The sequence below is a fragment of the Myotis nattereri genome (genome assembly GCF_964212035.1).
Source record: "Myotis nattereri genome assembly, chromosome: 10".
NCBI classification, from domain to species: domain Eukaryota; kingdom Metazoa; phylum Chordata; class Mammalia; order Chiroptera; family Vespertilionidae; genus Myotis; species Myotis nattereri.
This window is the reverse complement of record NC_138085.1, coordinates 74461303-74480007: the sequence shown is the minus strand read 5'-3', so window position 1 is coordinate 74480007 and position 18705 is coordinate 74461303. Positions and strand designations below refer to the sequence as shown.

The window sequence follows — 18705 nt, the reverse complement described above, 5'->3', positions numbered from 1 at the left end:
CATTTTTTTCACAATATCAGGAACCCTAAAGAAACAACATTCAATGATATTCAAGGACTCGTCTTTAGCAGCAAGTTCATTTCTATAGCTTACCTCTTTTTATTCTTGCTTCCTTAATTTCTTCACAGAGTTTATTAAATTCTGGATCCAGTTCAGCTGCAATGATGGCATGCGCAGTGTCCTTCAGGGTACAAGCCCTATGTCTAATTATTTTATCTGTTAAAAAAGTTGGTATACATTTATTATATGTACAAATGAAATAACATTAAATAAGGGCACTTTAAAAAGAGAAGGAATACGAACATTTAAATAACAGTGTAAAAAGCATTTCTAGGTGAGAAGTTTATTTAAATGATGAGTAAAATATAAACATAATAAGCTACTCAATCAAGTTGATAATTCTCTGAAAACTACACTTTAAGAATTTCAAAGTACTAAGTATATTTAATAAGTCATTACCTCAAAGATATAAGGCTTTATTTTACATATTTGATTTTAAAATGTATGATTTTCAATAAAAATGTTTAAAAGATTTAGGCCATGGTCGGCAAACTGCGGCTCTTTGGCCCCTTGAGTGTGGCTCTTCCTAAGCCTTAGGAGGACCCTAATTAAGTTAATAACAATGTACCTACCTATATAGTTTAAGTTTAAAAAATATGGCTCTCAAAAGAAATTTCAATCGTTGTACTATTGATATTTGGCTCTGTTGACTAATGAGTTTGCTGACCACTGTTTTAGGGTATTCACCATATGCCCAGCACCAGAGTTCCCATATCAGGAGTGGGAAACGTCCGGCCTGCAGGCCATATGAGGCCTGCAAAATCACTTGGTCTAGCCCTGCCAAGGCATTAGGAGTGAGTTAAATTGATAATTTTGTATGGCCCGAAAATGATGTTGTAAATATCCAAATGGCCCTTGACAGAAAAATCATTTCCCACCCTTCCTGTAGATGGATACTGAGAATTCAGATATTCTTACATAATTTTCTTCATAAGTGAAAACTGGTCAAAACTGTGCTGAAGAATATAATGGCCCTAAGTAAGGGTGACCTTTAAAAACTGTGACAGAAACAGGCAAATACAGCAAGATACTCTAAGCAAAAGAATGTAAGATGGTATAAATTGTAGGAAGATCCAGGGGAGAAATACTCCCTTGTAGGTAGGCTATACCTAAAACTGGTACTAAAAGAAGGTTCTCAGTTATACACTAATCCAGAAATCCTCATTCATAAGCAATACAATGTAAACAGTGCCACCTAGAGCTTGTAGCTCTGAGATATTAAAAGCCAAGTAGATATAGCAAAGACACTTATTTTGTAACAGTATCAAAAACTAGAACCCAAAATCTCAAAATAACATCAGCATTTTCATCTCTAGTAAAAACAAAAAGTATAAAGATAAAGACATATTTTATTTACCAGAGGCCTGGTGCATGACATTTGGTACACGACATTCATGCAGGGGGGTGGGGAAGCCCTCAGCCTGGCCTGAGCCCTTTCGCAGACCGGGAGCCCTCGGGGGATGTTCAGAGCCCTCGGGGGATATTCGACTGCTGGACATCCTTAGCACTGTGGCAGAGGCAGGCTGCTGCAGGCGGGCTGCTGCGCTTGCCAGTCATCAGCTGGGCTTGTGGCTGAGCGGCACTCCCCCTGTGGCAGTGCACTGACCACCAGGGGGCAGCTCCTGCATTGAGCGCCTGCCCCCTGATGGTCAGGCGCATCATAGCAACCAGTCCTTCCACTGTTCGGTCGATTTGCATATTACCCTTTTATTATATAGGATAATTTTCGTATCAGAAAGTCATAGTTCATTATGGAAATCTTACAAAAACAAACATGCAGTTCTCAAAAGGCAACCACTGGTGTATTTCCTTCCAGTACATTTCTCTAAACGTTCATTCAATAAATACTGTCAACAGTACCAGGAACTGAGTCTGTGACAGCTACACAGTGGTGAACAAAGCAGACATTTCTCCACTTTCCAAGAGCTTTTCAACTACTACAGAAAGGAGGCATTAACCAAGTAATCTCTCAGACACACATATAAACACCTCCCTACCACCACCCCAAAACCACTACATAACAGCTAGGATAAAAACCTACAGGGTATTGGTGTGGGTGCCAACTGAGATTGGACAGGTCAGGAAGAGACTCTCTGAGACAGTGGCATTTAAGCTGAGACGAGCATACACTGAAGCAGCCACTGACAGAGCAGAGAATAACCAGTGGCAGGTTCAGAAAATACTACGTGAGAAAGTTCTGGAGTAAAAACATCTCAGATATTTCAAGAAAATGAAAGATACCCTGGGTGTTTAGAACACAATAAGCAAGAGGCAAACAGTAATCTGGTCATATTTAAAGGCTTTTAGATTTTATCCTAAGAGAGCAATGAAAAGTCATTGAAAATATCTGAGGAGGAAAGTAACATGACTTAAAAGAACATCTTCAGAAGACCTCAGTGTTTAATTGTATCTCTCTATATATCTCTTTGCAGTTTTGTCAGTTTTTGCTTAATGAATTTTAAGGCTCTGTTATCAGAGGCACAATTGTTTGCACCTGTTATGTCTACTGGATGATTATGAAATAATTCTCTTTATCCCAGGTAATATTCTTTGGACTGAAATCTATATTGGTATTTATATGACCATACCAGCTTTCCTCTGCCTTGGTATTAGAATATATCTTTTTCGTACTTCTCTTTTAATCTCTTTGTAGCTTTATATTTAAAGTGGGTTTCTTGTAAAGGAGCCTCATTGGTGCAGCAGGTGGTGTGTCAGTCAGTCTCTTACACTGACACACTAAGCAGCATATGGTGAGGTCTTTGCTTTTTCATCCAATCTGATCATCTCTGCCTTTATTTGGGATGTCTAGGCCAGGCATCAGCAAGTTTTTCTGTATAGGGCCAGAGTAAATATCTTGACTTCACAGGCCATAGGATCTCTGGCAAGTACTCGAAGTTGCCCTTGTAGTATAAAAGCAGCCACAGACAATACTGTTTTCTATATACAGTATCATGTCATCTACAAATAATGAGTTTTACTTCTTCCTTCCAATTTGAATGCCTTTTATTTCTCCTTCTTGTCTGATTGCTGTGGCAGGACTTCCAGTACTATGTTGAATAAGAGTGGTGAAAGCAGCCTTAACTGGTTTGGCTCAGTGGATAGTGCATCGGCCTGTGGACTGAAGGGTCTCAGGTTCGATTCTGGTCAAGGGCATGTACCTGGGAGTATGCAGGAGGCAGCTGAATCGATGTTACTCTCTCATCCATATTTCTAACTCTCTATCCCTCTCCCTTCCTCTCTGTAAAAAAAAAATCAATAAAATATATTTTTTTAAAAAAAAGAGTGGTGAAAGCAGACATCCTGTCTTGTTCCTGATCTTAAGGAAAACGCCTGTAGTTTTTGCCCACTGAGTATGATGTTGGCTGTGGGTTTGTCCCATAAATGGCCTTTATTACACTGAGTTAATGTTCCTTCTATTCCCACTTTGCTGAGAGTTTTTATCATAAGTGAGTACTGGCTTTTATCAAATGCTTCTCTGCATTTATTAATATGATCATGTGCTTTTATCCTTCATTTTATTTATGTGGTGTATCATGTTTATTAATTTGCGAATACTATACCAATCTTGCATCCTCAGAATAAATTCCCCTTGATCATGGTGTATGATCTTTTTAACATACTACTGGATCTGGTTTACTAATATTTTGTTGAGGATTTTAGCATCTATGTTCATCAGAGATATCGGCCTATAATTTTCTTTCTTTGTAATGACTTTATCTGGTTTTAGAATTAGGATAAGGCTGGCCTTGTAAAATGAGCTTAGGAAAATTCCCTCCTCTTGAATTTTTTGGAATACTTTGAGAAGGACAGGTGTTAGTTCTTCTTCGAAAGTTTGGTAAAACTGAACTGTGAAGCCATCTAGTCCAGGACTTTTGTTGCTTAGGAGAGTTTTATTACTGCTTCAGTTTCACTGGTTGTAATGTGTATATTCAGATTTTCTAATTCTCCCTGATTCAGTTTTGGAAAATTATAAGTTTCTAGGAATTTACCCATTTTGTCCAGATTGTCCAATTTGCTGGTGCCTGTGGTGTGGGAGAGGGAGTACGCACAGGGGTCCTGACAGCTGTCCCTTCTGCTCTCTTCCCAGAGCCATATACCCCACTCTCTCCTCATGTGACTCTAGTCCACTTTGCCCTTCCTCTGCCAAAGCCCGGGGTGATGGCTGCATATGAAGTTTTATGCTTGAGTCTTTTAAGAGGGTGCCTATGTCTTTAGCAGATTGCTGTCTCCTCCTGGCAGACAGAATCCCAGCTGATTTTTACAGCCAGATGTTACCTGGCCACCTCTTCCTAGCTCTGGTGCTCTGGGCTAGGGAAACTAGCTTGGGGTTGAGACCCCACATTCCCCAGGGGGAATTTTTGCAGCTGAGCTAGCCCTCCAGTATCTCAGCTGCTGCCCATGGGAGCAGGACCAGTCCTTTTCACATCTCCACCCTTCCTACCAGTCTCAATGTGGCTTCTTCTATAAATCCTTGATAAGACTTCTCTTCAGCTAGTCTTCAGTTGGTTATTCAGGTTGATTATTCTATGTTTTAACTATAATTATTACAGTTTGGCCCTGGGAAAAGGTGAGTATAATATCCATCTACTCTGCCACCATCTTGGATGTGCCTAGATCAGTGGTCGGCAAACTCAATAGTCAACAGAGCCAAATATCAACAGTACAACGATTAAAATTTCTTTTGAGAGCCAAATTTTTTAAACTTAAACTATATAGGTAGGTACATTGTTATTAACTTAATTAGGGTACTCCTAAGGCTTAGGAAGAACCACACTCAAGGGGCCAAAGAGCCGCATGTGGCTCGCGAGCTGCAGTTTGCAGACCATGGGCCTAGATCATTTACTTTTAATGTCATTTATGTGATTATCAACTTGGTTATTTATTCTCCTTTTCTTTTCTTTCTTTTTTGCTTCTTTTGGATTGTATATTTCTTTTATTCCTCACTAGAGGCCCAATGCACAAAATTCGTGCAAGAGTAGGCCTTCTTTCCCGCGGCTGCTGGCACCAGCTTCCCTCTGGCACCCAAAACCCGGGCTTCCCTCACAGCCCCGGCTTCATCCAGAAGGTCATCCAGAAGGATGTCCAGCCTAATTAACATATTACGCTTTTGTTATTATATATTTGATCTCCTTGTTGGCTCATTAGCTCTAATTATTTGCTGCATTATTGCCAGCCCTGGTGAGCTTCAAAGAGCACCCCTTTTTTTCTCGGTCTCAGGTGGTTCCCTCAAGTGCCCACTGATCAGTTTAACTCACGCCTAGAAGAGTGTCTGCACATCTCCAGAGTGCTCTCTCCATAAAGCTTGCTTATTTCTGGTACTTTGCCCTGAAAACATTGCCTGCTTTGGCCTCCTACATTCCCAGCTCTGTCTATTTTCTTAAGGATGAATTCTAGGTTCAGCCTAGGTTCTTCCTTCCCGTGACACAGGCTGGAAACTTTCCAGGCAACTATAGTGCTCAACTTGTTAATTTCTCATCTTTTGGAAATCACTTTACTTTGTTTCCTGATATCCAATGTTTTCAAACTTGTTTTTTCACATATTCTGTTGTGTTTTTCTTTTCTTCATTCTTTGAAAACCAAATTTAAATAGTTGTGTAATAATCCAAAGTAGGATGTACCTTAATTTTCAGAACTATTGCTCTTCTGCTGAATATTTTAAGTTGCTTCAAATTTTAGCTACGACTAACAGGAAACTACAGTGAACAGACTTAGAAGTAGCTATGTTTTCAAGCTGATAGGAAAATGGGTGAATTTCCCACCATTCCTCCACAGGCACTCCATTCTCCAGCTATATTACCTCTTCTATACCTTTGTACCCTACTTATATATCTCTTCTCTCAGCCTAGGATGAATGCCTCTCCTAATCCATTCATCTCCAGGCAGTGTCTTCATCTCTGTACTCCACTCACACTATGTACATATTTCTAATAGACTTATGAAACTGCATTACAATCATTTGCTGCCACCTCAAGACAAAATGTATAACTGCCACCTCGGGGCTATCTTTATATATATCTTAATAATCTATTTTAATTATCAGTAGTTAGATATTTGTCATTACTATAAAATAGTGAGTTTTTAGGTAGCAGGGATTATGGGCTAAACTGTGTCCCCAACCAGCCCCACCCCCCCCCCAAAAAAAGTCATATGTTGAAGCTCTAAACCCCAGTACCTCACAATGTGACTGTATTTGGAATAGAGCCTTCTAAGAGATAGAGATAATTAAGGTAAAAGAAGGTCATATGAATGGGCCCTAGCACAATCTGATTTGTGTCCTTATAAGAGGAGGAAATCTGGATACCCAAGGGTGCATGTACACAAAGAAAAGAACATGTGAGGGCACAGCAAGAAGATAGCCATCTGCAAGCGAAGGAGAGGGTCTCAGGAAAAACAAAACTGCAGACACATTGATTTTGATGTTAAGCCTCCAGACCTATGAGAAAATAAATATCTATTGTTTAAGCCACCTGTGATATTTTGTTATGGAAGCCCTAATACCATGACATAGCGTAATGTCTGTCACATAGTAATTATTCAGCAGGTATTTAGTGATCTGAACATCTCTATATCAAAAGGCAAGGACTATCATATTCATCTTTGTTTTGTAAGCATCCAGCTCAGTAACAAGTAAATACTAAAGAAAATATGAATGAGTTTGGCTGAAGCACAGCCTCTCAGAGAGGGCTTCAAAAGCGAGGGCAAATCTGTGAACTTTATTCCTAATTGGTCCAAAATAGAAGACTTTGAGAAGACTACAAGATTAAAGCTAAAGTTCCAACAAAATTAGCTAAATAATGATATGTGTAGCCCTAACCAGTTTGGCTCAGTGGATAGAGTGTCGGCTGCAGACTGAAGGGTCCCAGGTTCGATTCTGGTCAAAGGCATGTACCTTGATTGCAGGCACATCCCCAGTAGGGGGTGTTCAGGAGGCAGCTAATCGATGTTTCTCTCTCATCGATGTTTCTAACTCTCTATCCTTCTCCCTTCCTCTCTGTAAAAAATCAATAAAATATATTTAAAAAAATAAATAAATAATGATAAGTGCTTGAGGGCTAGAGAAGGGATGCCATAAGACAGAGAATGAGAAACAGTTAAACATCATACATCACATCTATAAGATAATAATTATGGTCAAATATCTGATACTGGTCACGCTTAGAACCTACAAATTAAAATTCTCTGGCTAACATATTTCATCTCTGTCCACATCATGCTCAAGGGAGAGAGTCTGGGTGAACACTTAGGTAACATAGATAGCTTTTAAAAGGTTGGCTTTTGTCTTCTGTGTATATGCTAGTTATTTTCCCAAATGGCTAACTATTCGGCAAAACAGAACACTGTAAGCTTTCAAATACTCATGGGAGCTTGTAAAAGTAATACAACATTCATGTAATTTCCACTTGCTACACAACAGACCCTGAGGTTGTTTTTCTAATACATAACAAGTGGTTCTATTGCTATGAAGAAAAAAAAAAGGCCTCATGACTATAGATATGAAATAATCTGAACAGAACCAAATCATGCTTTTTGAATTTTTGCATCTAAAACAGTGAAGGAGTAAAGTTACAAGTGTACCATGTCAACTCTGAGAGAGACATATTTTTTCATTATACAACTGCATTCTGTAGTAAAAGGTTGTTATGCACCAGAAATCACTGCTTCTTTCTTAACAGCAATATTATTTCAATGTGGTTGTAATTAAGTTACACAGGGGGAAATACCTGGATTGATCTTAACTGGCTTTCTCTACCCACTCAAATTCATTTTTCACTATCAGTCCCAAATTTTTGTTACAAAATAAGAATGAATTTTAAATGTGGTTCAAGGAATGGAATGAGAATAAAGTATAAAGGGTCATTCTAATGCAAGTATGCAGTATCCACTAAGAAACCAAATTATAAAAATTAAAGTCCAATTTAAACAGCAATGATGATAACGAGGATAAAAATATGAACTAACCTTTATGGAACACTTACCACATCCCAGGCACTGTGCTAAGGGCTTAACATATTTAGGTTGAACCATATGAAAATGGTGACTTCATTAAGTTTAACCTAATAAATGTTCTCACATAATCCTTACAACCACCTCAATGAGGAAAGTACTATAATTATCCCTATTTTGCAGATAAGGAACAAAAATTTACAGGGTTTAACTTGATCAGGTTAAAGAACTAGGCAATAGATCTGGGATTAAAGCCTAAAGCACAAGCTCTCATCACCTGCTACACAGTTTCAGCAACCTTTGTGTCTTCAAAAACTGACCGGCTAAGGGTGTAGGCACTCCAGTGCTCTCACATACTGCTCAAGGCAACTATACAGCAATTGTGAAGGTTGTATCCTCACCAAGGACCCAGCAAGGGGATCAAGTGAGGCTAACATCAGCCCATTCTTCACTACCCAACTGTGGCTGCTGCAGATGCCATCTACACTGAAGAAAATTGATATTTTGGCTAATAGTTGCCATGATACTGCTGGTAGAAGTGGGAAATTATGAGAAAAATTTAAGATTCCAGATTAAATGACCTACAAAAGGTACATCTTTTTGATTCAAAAATTTCACTTAAAGAAATTTATTCTAAGAAAATAATTAGGGATGTGTACAAAATTATAATATAAAGATATCTATCAATCTTATATCACAAGAAAAATCTAAAAAAATCTAGTATATCCAACAATAGGGCATAAGCTATTATAGCATGTCTGTATGATTTAATACAGTAAAAATATATAAAATTCACAAATTTTTCACCAAATATTATATGAATAACTAAGTTTATAAAAATTGTATTTTCATTTTAGTAAAAATATTATGCATGCATGCATTCCATATATAATGAGTGTGAAAAAAAGAGGGAGGCAGGGAAGGGGAGAGGCAGAACACTAGGTAATGAAATTATACGTAACTTTAATTTTCTTCATTGTTTTTATCTTCATAAATTTTTATGTGATATATTTAATAGAAAGTAAAAAAGAAACTAAACAAATAATAGAAAGCTTAAGAACTGTTAGATACCAAGTGCAGCTATGTAAAATTTTATTCTGCCTCTTGGAATCGGGATATGTGATTTATTATGATCTAAATTTAGCCACCCCCCACCCCCTCCAAAAGAAACACACACACACCACAATTTCATGTGGAAATGAGAAATCCAGGTCATTCTAACATGTGGCCTGAGTTGAGAACCACTGCCCTTAAATACACACATAGAGCAAAACTGTACTCTAAATATCTTTAGATAACTGAAACAAAAATGAATTTTTTAAAAATAGAAAGCATTGCCCTAACTGGTTTGGCTCAGTGGATATAGCATCAGCCTGCCGACTAAAAGGTCCCAGGTTCGATTCTAGTCAAGGGCATGTACCTTGGTTGTAGGCACATCCCCAGTAGGAGATGTGCAGGAGGCTGCTGATCGATGTTTCTCTCTCATCGATGTTTCTAACTCTCTATCCCTCTCCCTTCCTCTCTGTAAAAAATCAATAAAATATATTTTAAAAAAATAGAAAGCATCTTACATGTATATCATCTGTTGAAGAAACAGAATTCTCACTAGAATGAAAAAAAGAATATTGGCCCTTGTTAGCTGGGAGCTGGCCTGGCACTATCAGCTAGGCCTTGGTCTATTCAAGTGAAACATAAACAAATTTAACCAATATCAGAAAAAGCTACTCTGTGACCACGATGGATCAAGATAAAAACATCCCCTAAAGATCATCCCATAATGATGTCTAAACAAAGAGGCCACACTTTAGATTGCAGATTTATATATAATGTATATCTTAAACACACACAAGATAATACCCGTATTCCACACTTGCTTATTTCTGTTTGATTAATAATAAAATATATACAACAAACTGATAATATTATTTATTTCTAATGGAGAAATTTTACAGGTTTGGTAAAAAGATTTTAATTTTTTCTAAAACCATCTCTTAACTCTTTGATTGGTTATAAAAAGCAAGTAGTATTTTGGCAGTGTAAATTATGATATCTTAAGCCCTCAAAAAGAAAATTTTAAAAAAATAAAATAAACCCTGTTCTCTGAAGAACCTATATGTACACAGAGGCACACAGTGCTATACTCTAGATCAGGAAGTGGACTTGGTTCTTCCTATCCATGTGGGTGATTTCCTGTGTTTTAGGTTAGACAATCTTCGGTAGACTTATACAGCCCATTGTTTTCAGTAGTCCTTGGTACCTTATAGTTTGGATACACCATAATTTATGCTTACTTTTGTCCTAACCACACTTTTTCATGATTAGAACAAAAGCATAAATATTGTTCTAATCACAAAAATAACCAAAAAAATCCTATCCTGGATAATATGAATGACTGCTGCTTCTTTAACCTATCACAGCTTTAGCCTTGCTCCATTCATCTTGCCTTCCAGGTTCTTAAAATATTGAATCACAAAATTATCCACACTTCTTAAAAGTGTCCAATACACTGCCAAGTTTTTCTTCTTTAATTCCTTCCTTAAGTCACTAACGCAAGTGGACAAATCTACAAGGTTCACCATGACATATATTTTCCTTTGACATTCATCTTGTATAACTACAGATATGTTCCCTGCAGTCTTCCCTGGAGGGCACTGAAAGAGTTGGGAATGACTACTGACTTGAGTACAGGGTGGGATCTGGAGTAAAATAATAAAATCACATAAAAATATCTACAATCTGTAGAACAGGTAATGCCTACATAAAAGAGGTCTTTTGATACGTAAACATATCCTATAATGAGTTCCCACAAATTCAAAATTCCTAGTGTTTATCAGCACTGGTGATGTTGACTAAATAATAAATTTTTAATTAAATTCTCAATCAGTTTTCCATTTTACCTAAACAAAATAGAAATCTAAGGATAGAAAGTGAAAGGTAAATGATGAAACTAAACCCTAAACATAATACACAGAATAAAATCCTCTAAATTAAGTACATTTAATTTAGTAAGTTAATAATTTAAGTACATTAGTTCCTCACCAAGAAGAACTAAATACAATAACGTCATTAAAATAAATTAATCTGTTTGAAACATTAGTATTTAAACTTTAAACTACCTTCTCCATCACCAAAGTGAACCCAGCCCAATGTGTCCTTACCTCCTGGGTCCTTATCTGGATTGTATTCTAAAGCATTACTACAGATGAGGTCAATATCTTTCAGGAAATCCTTCGAAGTCAGGTAATTATGCTTATCAATTTTAGTTATTATTGTTGATAAATCCATTGGTTCCTTGATTACTTCAAGATAATCTGAAACCTAAAACAAACAGGGTATTTTAATAAAAATTACTTATGGTATGTCATATATCTACTCATAAAAACACAAAAGAAAACCACATAGTTATTTAAAAATTAAATCTACATATCTAAGAAATAATTAGATAAGGATAACAGTATAGAGCACTTTATGTTTCTAAAGTTACTATGTCATACTTTCCATGAAAGCTTCAGTTTCAAGCCATATCTAAATCAACTCTGAAATGTTCTCATCTTGAACTATGAAACCAATTGTGTCAGCTTTTTTTTTTTTAATCCTTTGGCCATTCCTGAGAAGAGAATGTACAGGTAAAAGCACTGATAAAGCATCAATAAGTGTTACCTCAAAAAAAAAAAAAAAAACTTTTAAAGGAAAATAAAAAGAAATAATGTGTTGTTTTTTAAACAAAACAAAAAAAATTCTTTCTGAAGGGTGAATCGTTTCATGGAAAGTGTTTTCTGCTCCTTTGGAGTCATTACAAACACTTTGACTTAATTATAACAAAAACAAGCAATGCTTTCATGATTAGTAAAAGATTTGCTGAACTTGTCTCTAAATATAAATAAATCTATAAGCAAAAAAACACATTTTGATTTATGTGCCCAATAAATTATATTTTATATCTCTTGACCCATAAGAAAGCTCTATCAACTTACAAATATATTGCCTTCCCCAATGCAAATCTCAAATCAAGTAATTAGGTCTATTACAAAAGCAGTCTTGCAAATGTCTAATTGGTCCAGGACCACATTCTGGGACAGAGTGGTTTCTGCTCTCAGAAACTATAAGCAAGTTTCCTCCACTGCAGATGGCATTAATGCCTTGATTTAAAAAAACGTATTATATGCCCATATATATGCATAAATATCTGTATATATGCACATACACATATTTTATAAATATTTTTTAAATTTTAGGTAGGTATGTGTGCATACTTTCATTTATTTTTCACCCTCAATGAGGTGAAAAGCCAGTCAATCTCCTTCTAGGGGAGGTAATAAAGCTATACTGAATAAGCAATAGGTTCAGAAGATATTAGTTGGATTCCTGGCTCTGGCACTTGGCATACCTTTTGTGCATGACAGAAATGTTTATAAACCATAAAGCACTATACAAATTCATATTACTACCTATGCCTTTATTTTCCTATGCTTAATTTTAAATTCAACATTCATTTTCTAAACTCTTATGTTCTCTTCAGTTTGCTTTGAAAGTTTTAGATATCTCACATTCATTATTTGAATAGAAATTTATGTTTTTAAGTTATCTAAAGGCTATCCTGGTTCCCCTTCTCTATTCTTCCAAAAGATCCCTACTTTTTCAGCTTTAAAAGCAAAGAACCAGAAGTAGAATGAAACTGAGAAGAACATAAAAGAAAGCTAGAGAAAATATAGCCCTTAAATAAAAGTTTCATCTAACTAGCATTTTCTATCCCCTTTCACTGCCAAACCATCATTTATAAACTTTATTCTAGCATAGATAGCATTTAAAATCTGACAATCTCTTCTGATTAGCAAGAAAAAGTTTTCCCTGGCAAACACAAAATTGTTTACTCCCAGCATGGTAGGCTAACTTGGGGCAATCCCTTATCAATTAAGTGTCAGGGAAAAAAAAATTGTCAGAGTCCCATATTCAATTTGAAATAAAAATACTGCCAAAACCGGTTTGGCTCAGTGGATAGAGCATCGGCCTGCGGACTGAAAGGTCCCAGGTTCTATTCCGGTCAAGGGCATGTACCTGGGTTGTGGGCATATCCCCAGTAGGAGATGTGCAGGAGGCAGCTGATCGATGTTTCTCTCTCATCGATGTTTCTAACTCTCTATCTCTCTCCCTTCCTCTCTGTAAAAAATCAATAAAATATATTAAAAAAAATACTTAAAACAATCTTAAAGTGGACTGATAGTTTTAAGATTATCTGAAAACACTAGGAGGAAAAAAAAAGTGCTCCACAAATATAAAATGGTATGCATTAATTACAAAAGCAAGTCTGGCAAGTCCTATCATTTCATCAGGAAAAGATAAAAACGGTAGCTGTAGGTCATGTAAAGAATGTGGGCTTTAAATTTTTTAAAAACTTTGATTCTTGCCTATATCACTTGCCAAAGTGCCACAGTTTCATAATTTGCAACATAAGGACCTTTGCGAGGCTGCTGAAAGGATCAAATGGATAAAACTATGTATTGTAGATAAATCCTATATAATAAAAGGCTAATATGCAAATTGACCAAATGGCAGAACGACCAGTTGCTATGACATGCACTGACCACCAAGGGGTAGACACTCAGGGCAGGAGCTGCCCCCTGGTGGTCAGTGCGCTCCCACAGGGGGAGCTCCACTCAGCCAGAAGCAGGGCTCACAGCTGGCGAGCGCAGCGGCGGTGGCAGGAGCCTCTCCTGCCTCTGCGGCAGCGCTAAAGATATCCGACTGATGGCTTAGGGGAGCAGGCCTAAGCCGTCAGTCGGACATCCCCCAAGGGCTCCCGGACTGCAAGAGGGTGCAGGCCGGGCTGAGGGACCCTCTCCCCCCCTGAGTGCACGAATTTTGTGCACCGGGCCTCTAGTATATAAGTAAAATTATAGATAGTCCTTTTATTTGGGGGGAAAAAAAAGAATAGGTATTTTCAGACTTGCCAGGGGTGGAGGGAGGCAGACATAGTTCATTTTCACAGTTATAGATGAGGTAATAGTTCCAAATGAATCCGATCAGATTTCATAATGAGTATGCAACATTAAACTTTGAATCATTTCATAATTCAAATTTTTAAAAGATATAAAAAGATTAAAACACCCAAACTGTTCAAACATGGAGTCTGAACTATAAGAAGAAGGTCAGTAAAGATCATACTGTGTTCATCCACGCACTATATTATCCCAGGATAAAAAAATAAAAACAAAAAAAATTTTTAATCTAAGTATTCTAGTAGATTCCAAATGGAAAATTTCTTTTCTCATCATCACAAACCATGCTCCCACAAGGACACAAAACAATGCACAAAGAAAGTGAGAAATTTTCCATCAGGAGCAGAAAAAATCCTTAGAGAGAAAAATAATTTTAGCTGCACAGGATATGCTTAACTTCAAGTAGCATGTTAGTCCACAGGCATTTCTAAAACATGAAAGACACATTTCAGGTTTCTTAGCTACCTCTTTCAATAAAGTATACATAATTTGAGAAATGCCAATATTAACTGGTATTGTTTGGTTAATATCAATTATGCTTGTAGAATTTATCCTGGAATAAAAATAGTCTAGTACGGCCATTTCACTGAAGTAACTTTTAATCCTCTTCTTAAATTGAAAAATAAAAGATCACAAAGATCAATACTAATTAAGAGGACATATACAACTTGGTCATTAATTTCATCCAAAAGTCACCAAATATTTGCTGATGACATTGGTAGTTATCACATGGATTAAAATTTTACAGGCTAGGGGTAATTTATTCATCCATGCCTTTGCTTTTTTTCCTTCCAAAAAAAGATGTCAATTTTTTTTTTTCTTTTAGCCAGTTCAACTTCACTGTTTGCACACTACTGAAACAAGACCTCTTCAATATCCACCGGTTTGCTGAAGATGTTAAAGCGTTTATCTGTGGCCAGCCTCTTGGTTACATCCCTGAGAAACAACCGCAACTCTCTTAAAGTATTTTCCTCCTGGTCCTCCATCCGAATTTTCTCTGATTCTGATAATTGACGAGGTGGAGAAGGTAGTGCAAGAGGAAGCACTTCCATAGCACAAAGACCTAAAGAAAATTGAAGAAAATGTTGATTCCAAGATGGCAAGGCCAGGACCTCAATTACTTTTCTGGCATTCTCTCACAATGTTCTTTTAAGAAAAGGAGAATTCCAAACACAGGTGAGCCATGCAAATCCAGCATGTAAAATTTGAATGGAAGCCAGATATGTTAAGGAATAGTTTAACTTTATAAAATAACTTACAACAGGACTCCTTTAAATGGCAAATGATATGATTTTAAATAATTTGATTTTGAAACATTATTTACATACAACTTATGAAAGATATTTCAAACCAACATCAGTAAAGTACTGTATACTGACTTGCTTGTTTAAAACCTGCTTATCAAAATGGGGTTGCCTTATATGCATGAAAGTGAAATGGTCATGTACCAATTCATTGATCCTTCCTATTCCCAAAGAATTCTGAGTTTAGTCTCCTAGCTTCATATTCTTAGTACAACATAGTATGGATAGTAAATGGCACCTGCTGGGAGCAAAATAAAAGTAGAAACTGAACAGAGAATTCCAAAGACACAGCAAGAAGATGGAAAACCAAGTCTAAAGCATTACATATAAAATATGTGATATACTATCTACCACCTCCCCCCAAAGAAAACAAAAAAATCTTAAAAGGTAAAGTATTAACTTTTAAAATTACACTTCTCTAATTCCTTAAAAGTCTTTCCTGGTATCATACTGAAGCTCAGGATTAAAATTCTAAGGATTCTTGTTGATTTCAAATAGCCTCTAAAATGAAAAATGAAAGTCAACAGAAGCAACTCAAAAATAAAATGAATTATATTAATCATTAACACAGAAAATTCAGATCTATGGAACTAAAATATATCTAGGAGAATGGAAGACACTTTATTAAAATGAATCATTTTCACAATGAAGTATTTTAAATACTTAGAAATATAGAAGGCAACAACCAATAATCACTAGGCATAAATTCCATATTGAATTTCCCAAGGTTTCCAGGGGTGTGGGTGGGATTCACAACTATAGCCATTTGATAGGTGTTCATTAAAACAGAGAATATGTGGAAAGGAGCCACTAAAGGGTCATCCTGCCTAATAATAGACAAAGATTGAAATTAACCGTACCTCCGCTACGTTTCCCATTGGCTAATCAGCGAGATATGCAAATTAACCGTCAACAAAGATGGCGGCCGGCAGCCACGCAGCTGAAGCAAGCAAGAGGTTTGCTTGCTCCAGTGATGGAGGAAGCCAAGCTTCCTCCCTGCTGCAGCCAGGCTCTGAGCTCCACTCTAAGCAAAAAAGTTGCAATTATAGAAGCTAAACAAACCCCAGATACCTGCTTTCAGCAGGCCATGGCCTCGGAGCTAGAGCAGCAACAAAGTTTCAATTATAGAAGGTAAATAAATCCCAGAATAAAAAAAGAAAAAGAAAAAAAGGAGAGGCTGGGAGCTTACGTTGCTGGCCAGCCTGAAAACAGCCCTCAGCCCCTCACCCAGGCTGGCCAGGAACCCCAGTGGGGACCCCCACCCTGAAGGGGGTGTGACCAGCTTCAAACAGCCATCATCCCCTCACCCAGGCTGGCCAGGCACCCAAGCAGGACCCCCACCCTGATCCAGGACACCATTCAGGGAGAACCAGCCAGCCCCCACCCATGCACCAGGCCTCTATCCTATATAGTAAAAGGGTAATATGCAAACTGACCCTAACAGCAGAAAGACTTGGAATGACTGGTCACTATGACACACACTGACCACCAGGAAGCAGACACTCAATGCAGGAGCTGCCCTCTGGTGGTCAGGGCACTCTCACATGGGAGGAGCTCTGCTCAGCCACAAGCCAGGCTGATGGCTGCCAGTACAGTGGTGGTGGTGGGAGCCTCTCCTGCCTCCTCAGCAGCACAAAGGATGTCCAACTGGAGCTTAGGTCTGCTCCCCGCTGGCAAGTGGACATCCCCCGAGGGCTGCTGGGCTGCCAGAGGGATGTCTGATTGCCAGCTTAGGCCCAATCCCCCGGGAAGCAGGCCTAAGCCAGAAGGTGGTCATCCCCCGAGGGGTACCAGACTGTGAGAGGGCACAGGCCTGGCTGAGGGACCCCCCACACACACACACCGAGTGCACAAATTTTTGTGCATTGGGCCTCTAGTCCTATATAATAAAAACCTAATATGCTAAGTATCCAACCATTCATTTGAGCGTTCAACCAGTCACTATGATGTGCATTGACCACCAGGGGGCAGATTCTCAACCAGTAGGTTAGCTTGCTACTGGGGTCTAGCCAATCAGGACTGGGCGAGATGGGCCGGACATGCCCTGGAGCCCTTCCACGGTCTTTTCTGGACCCCAGTCGTGTACCAGTGGGGTCCCTCGGCCTGGCCTTCACCCTCTCGCCATCTGGGACCTCTCAGGGGATGTCAGAGAGTTGATTTAGGCCTGATCCCCACAGGCCAGGCTGAGGGACCCCACCGGTGCACGAATCCATGCACCGGGCCTCTATAACATTATAATGTGTTAGATGGCATAACCAGTTAAAAACAAAGAAGTAGAATGAATATGGAAAAGCAAACACTTGGCAGGGATGGGAGATGTATTTAATATCCTACAAGAACAGCGACAAGCAACATAAAAGAACAAGGGGAGATGGCGGCGTAGGTATATGCCTGTACTCGCCACCTCCCACAACCACATCAAAATTACAACTAAAATACACAACAACCATCATCTAGAACTGCAGGAAAGCTGGCTGAATGGAAGTCCTACAACTAGAGAAGTAAAGAAGAAAGCACACTGAGACTGGTAGGAGGTGCAGAGGCGCAGAACGGGCTGGTCTGGCACCCACATGTGCCACTTTTTTAATTGGGAGGGAGATTGTCTCTGCGGAGGCCGCCTGGAGAAGCAAGGGGTTCCAACCCCACACCAGACCCCCCCAAAATAAGAACAAAATGGCAACAAATACATACCTATCAACAATTGAATCTAAAAATCAAAATAAACGAATAAGAAATCTAATGCACAGAATAAACTGGTGAATAAAATAGAATCAGAGGCATGGAAATGGAACAGACTGACGATTCTCAGAGGGAAGGGGGATGGGAAGAAATTAAACAAAGATCTTATATGTTTATATGCATTACCTATGGACACAAACAATAGGGTGGTACAGGCCTGGGTCTGGGGTGGGAGGGAGGGCATGGTGGGAAAATGAGGGACATCTATAATAATCTCAACAATAAAGATTTTAAAAAAAGAACCAGGAGAAAGAGGCTTAGATTTTTTTTTTTTCTTCACTAACAGGATTATTATTTTCCAGAAGAGGCTGAACAATTAAGGATTATTATCTTTAAGACTAGGAAAAGAAACTCTTTTGAATGACTTGGAATGTAGTCCTTATTTAAGGCAGGGGACTGAAATCTGACAAATTTTGAGGCCCCTCTTAATGCTCTGAGCCCAAATCTAAGAAAACTCTAATCCTCAAAACAAAGCCATGATAGATTTCCAAGTGCCTAGTTGCATAAGATACCTATAATAATAAAAGCATAATATGCAAATTAGACCGGACGTCCTTCTGGACAAAGCCGGGGCTACAAGGGAAGCCCGGGTCCCGGGTGCCAGAGGGAAGCCGGTGCCTGGCAGCCAGGGGAAGGAAGGCCTACTCTCGCACAAATTTCGT

General features: G+C 38.3%; 1 protein-coding gene across 1 annotated transcript in view; it reads right to left on the bottom strand.

Annotated features, from left to right (window-relative positions):
- Nucleotides 1-18705, bottom strand: part of ATAD2B (ATPase family AAA domain containing 2B) — a 118055-nt gene that overhangs the window by 14793 nt on the left and 84557 nt on the right. Inside the window, exons 21-23 of the mRNA XM_081101490.1 lie at nt 14867-15063; nt 11163-11322; nt 94-216 (exon numbers count right to left, since the gene is read on the bottom strand). Coding sequence (XP_080957616.1) covers nt 94-216; nt 11163-11322; nt 14867-15063 — 480 coding nt within the window. The remainder of the gene's footprint in view (nt 1-93; nt 217-11162; nt 11323-14866; nt 15064-18705) is intronic.